The 4131-nt window shown below is 30.0% G+C and overlaps 1 protein-coding gene across 1 annotated transcript; it reads left to right on the top strand.

The window, feature by feature from the left end:
• Positions 1-2439: 2439 nt before the first annotated feature.
• LOC101513569 (putative fasciclin-like arabinogalactan protein 20) lies at positions 2440-3171 on the top strand. The gene has a single exon (XM_004513261.1). It carries the CDS (start codon positions 2440-2442, stop codon positions 3169-3171), a length of 732 nt encoding a protein of 243 aa, XP_004513318.1.
• Positions 3172-4131: the final 960 nt, after the last annotated feature.

Here is a 4131-nt window from a genome sequence, read left to right as displayed (position 1 = left end):
AATTTTTTTAAACGATGAAAAATAGCACCTTACTCTCATATATAGATAACATAGATATCATTATGGGATAAATTGATCGATAAAATGATAATTAATACAACGGAAGTCCAAGATATAAATTGTTTTTTCGGATTGGAATGTTTAAAAGAGGTCTATGGAATTCTATGGATATTTGTATCTATTTTGATTCTTGTATTGAGAATCACACATCAAATGATCTATTCCTCACACACCCATATTTATAAAAATATGTAAAAGCTCACTTATTATACAGTTTTATTTGGTAAGATATCCAGGGATTTTTTTTTAAATAACTCAATTTAAAAAAAAAAATATATCAATCTACCCCTCTTTCAAAATTAAATATCATATACATATTTTAACTTTTTAGTACTAGAAAGAGTTTGAATTTTGGAGAGCGATGCTGTCGAGGACTCCACCTTTTCAAAAGGCGAATTTATGTTAAAATTTTATTTTTATTTTAAAATAATGGAGGAGGTAGCCCTTTGAAAGGGCACATTATACTATCTTATCTTTTTTAGTTTTACTTTTTTTAATAAAAATGTAAAACAAATAAAATAAATATTAATAATAATATAAATTCATTAAAAATAAAAAAATACAAAAGTACAAAAAAATAATTATATAAATTGAGTCGAGTTGTTAATATTTGTATATAGATTGAGTCAAATTGTTAATATTCATGCATTATTTTTTATATGATTGATTATCTTATTATGGGTGTTTGTGGTACTGTTTGGGTCAGTTTGGAAGAAAAAAACATATGATCGAAAAATTCAATCACATTTGGATCAATTCAGTTAGAATGACACATTAAAAAGAGTCGATTATATTTATATATTATTTTTAATATATTTTCCATATTAGTTTGTGGAAACTATAAAGATTGAATTTTGTATTACTTTTTCAAAACCAAATTGAACCAAACCACGTAGATAAATTTTAATACTTATTTATTTTTTATTAGCATAACTTATTATCTTTATGTATTATTTGTTGTCTTTTAGTTTTTTTCTTCTTTTTTTCTGTTGCTATTTCTGATATTTCAAACATAATCGATCATTCTTTTTTTGTAATATTAAATTTTAGTATATTGTATGGTATATTTTACATTAAACCCCACTATTTTACATTTATGATATTAATATTTATATATATTTTTACAATTGTAATTTGAAATTCAAAAATTGATCTAAATTAAATCTCTTGTAATTAATTAGATCAAGTCGAATCAATTTTTTTAATCGGTGTCATTCAAATCAAATTAAACCGTATGAGATTGTATCTTTAGATCAAATAACTTTTTTCTTTAAATTGACTTAAATTGTAGAACAAACACCCATAATAAGATAATCGGTAAAAAATAATGTAAAAATATTAGTACCATTTTTATTCAACCTTTGTAACATATTTTTGTATTTTTTTTCTATTTTTAATAATTTTAATAATTTATATTATTATTAATACTTATTTTATTTATTTTATATTTTTTAATAAAGTAAAACTAAAACAAAACGCAGTATAATGTTGCCCTTTGAAAGAGCGACCTTCTCCATCTGTTAAAAAAAAATGAAAAAAAAAATTAAAATTTCAACACAAGGTCCCGGTTGGAAAGGTGAAGTCTATCATAAAGTAGTTTTTGCAAAATCTGATCTCTGATTAGTAGTGTCAAAAGTAGAGTATGAGGTATTTAATTTGAAAAGTTGAGTAGGTTGGTTTTTTTTCTTTCAAAATTGGATTATTTAAAAAATAATCCTAAGATATCTAACCAATAATCATAGCAATTACATTATTATTTATATTTAATTAATTTTTGAGTAAATTAAAATTTTAAATTAATTTTATTTGTTTTTGATATATTTTTTTTCATGGCATCTAATAATTTAAGAAAAAATTAATTTAAATAAATCAAATTCAAATATTAAATAAAACAATCTTTAATAAAATTTTATTAACTCCTGTTTAGCAGGACCTATTTCTATTGGAACAAAATAAAATATTTCTATTAGAATAAAAAAAATAATTCTAGATAGACATTCATATACTCAAATAATTCTTAAAAGAGAACGAGGTAAAGTGAGTAATATGATAGTATAATATATTATGATATAATAAAAAGAAAAAATAAAATACTGAATAAGTGTTAAAAATTTAAAATGTCCATGTATAGAAAAAAATTATCAATCATTATCAACATTCATATATATCCTCCCTCTTGTCGAAAAAAAAAACCATGATATATCTTCCCGCCCAAATCGCAATTTCATTCACTCCCCGAAAACTTCATTTTTCTCTTGCCAGAAATCCAAGAAGCAGAGCACATAATAATAATAATATGATAATAATGCCCCCTCCTCATCCTCCGCACCCCCCTTCTCCCCCGCCGCACAAACCCTCGCCGACTCCAACTTCCTCTCCATGGGCCTCACACTCCGCTTAGCTTCCCCCTCCCTCCCAACCACCACCTCAGCCATCATATTCGTCCCCTCCGACACCGCATTCCGCCGTCACGGCTCCCTCCCTCTCTCCCTTCTTCAATACCACATCATCCCTTCAAAATTCCCTCTCCAATACCTCACATCTCTCCCAGTTTCCACTCCTTTACCAACTCTCCTCCCATATTCCCATCTCACCATCACTTCAAATTCCCTTTCTACCCCTCACTTATCCATTAACAACATAACCGTTTCAACTACCCCTCTCTTTGAAACCCCCTTCCTCCTCATTCTCACTATCCACGATTTCTTCAATTCGTCTTCTCTCTTTCTCCCCGAACCTACTCCCGAACCTCTGCTTCGTGTCCTCCAATCCAACAATTGTTCCGCAGCTGCCGCCTTTCTGGAAACTGTATTTCCGGAATTTACGGACGGCACCAAACTAACTGTCTTCGCGCCACCAGACGAAGCCGTTAGAAACGTAACAGTTTTAAGGAAACACGTGGTTCGAGGATTGATTACGTGGCGTGATTTGATTCGTCTACCTGGTGGTACTCTGTTACCGAGTCTCTTTGACGGGTTTGATATTAAAGTAACGGTTTTTCCTCGTTTAAGATTGGTTAACGGCGTGAAGGTTATTGCTCCGGATATGTATCGCGGTGAGTTTGTTGTTGTTCATCGTGTTGATGGATTGCTAGATAATGGCATGGTGTAGCAAAATAGATAGAATGTATAAAATTAGATGTGGTGTCTCATGGATAGGCATAATTGTAATTGAATTTGTGTATGGTATAGTTTAGTATGAATGTGTTTGAATCTTTTGTAATTTCTACGGGAACAAATTTTTGTAGTTCGTTGGGAATAGGATCTAGATCCTCTCGAAGTTTAGATTAGCATTAGCATGAAGTTGAGGTTATAAACCCAACCTAAGAAGCTATAGAATTAATTGTTTTTGGACTAAACACAGAAATTTGTAATATGCATTTTCAGTATCTTCTACGTACTTCTATCTCTTCTTTTAGTAAAACGGGGGCTGGGATCGTTTGGAATTTTTTTAATGGTACTGAACATAACATCTAGACACTAGTATTAATTTGATAAAATAGAAATGCTTTGATGTAATCATATGTGTTAGTGTCATATCATGTCGTGTCTGTGCTAAATAGTTCAAACATGCTAATTGGATCAACATATCTAGTAGTCTATTCTTTTAAATTCAGCTTCTGAATATATAGAATCGACTAAAAACTATGTGATAACTGTGTGTTTGTGTTAGTCTCTTTTAAATTCAGAAAACATAGATCACTTTCATTCATTCTAAAATATTGTTTCTAATACAATATATAAAAACAGAAAAGAGAAAAACAGTAGGACAACATGGTGGTCTGTCACATAACCATGATTACAAAGTCTTAAACCACTCCAACAAGCATGGGTCACCATACTTCACGCAGAGGTAACTTGGACAGCAAAATATCACAAAATATTGTTGGTGAACATGTCAAATCTCATGCTTTAACACTCCTCCTTGAGATTTTTGATGGAGACTCCAAGCAACCTTCTAAACCTTTCAAACTTAACTCTTGGAAGAGATTTGGTCAATATATCAGAAACTTGAGAGTCCGAACAACAATGAGCGAGCTTGATCTCTTGACTTTTTATAGCCTCGCGTATA

Source organism: Cicer arietinum, chromosome 3 (assembly GCF_000331145.2).
Source record: "Cicer arietinum cultivar CDC Frontier isolate Library 1 chromosome 3, Cicar.CDCFrontier_v2.0, whole genome shotgun sequence".
Taxonomy (NCBI): Eukaryota; Viridiplantae; Streptophyta; class Magnoliopsida; order Fabales; family Fabaceae; genus Cicer; species Cicer arietinum.
Note: the sequence above shows the minus strand (reverse complement) of the source record. Positions and strands in the feature narration are given on the sequence as shown.

Bases quoted from the DNA above. Each gene is read 5' to 3' on its own strand.
- LOC101513569 (XM_004513261.1), top strand. From the start codon at position 2,440: ATGGGCCTCACACTCCGCTTAGCTTCCCCCTCCCTCCCAACCACCACC.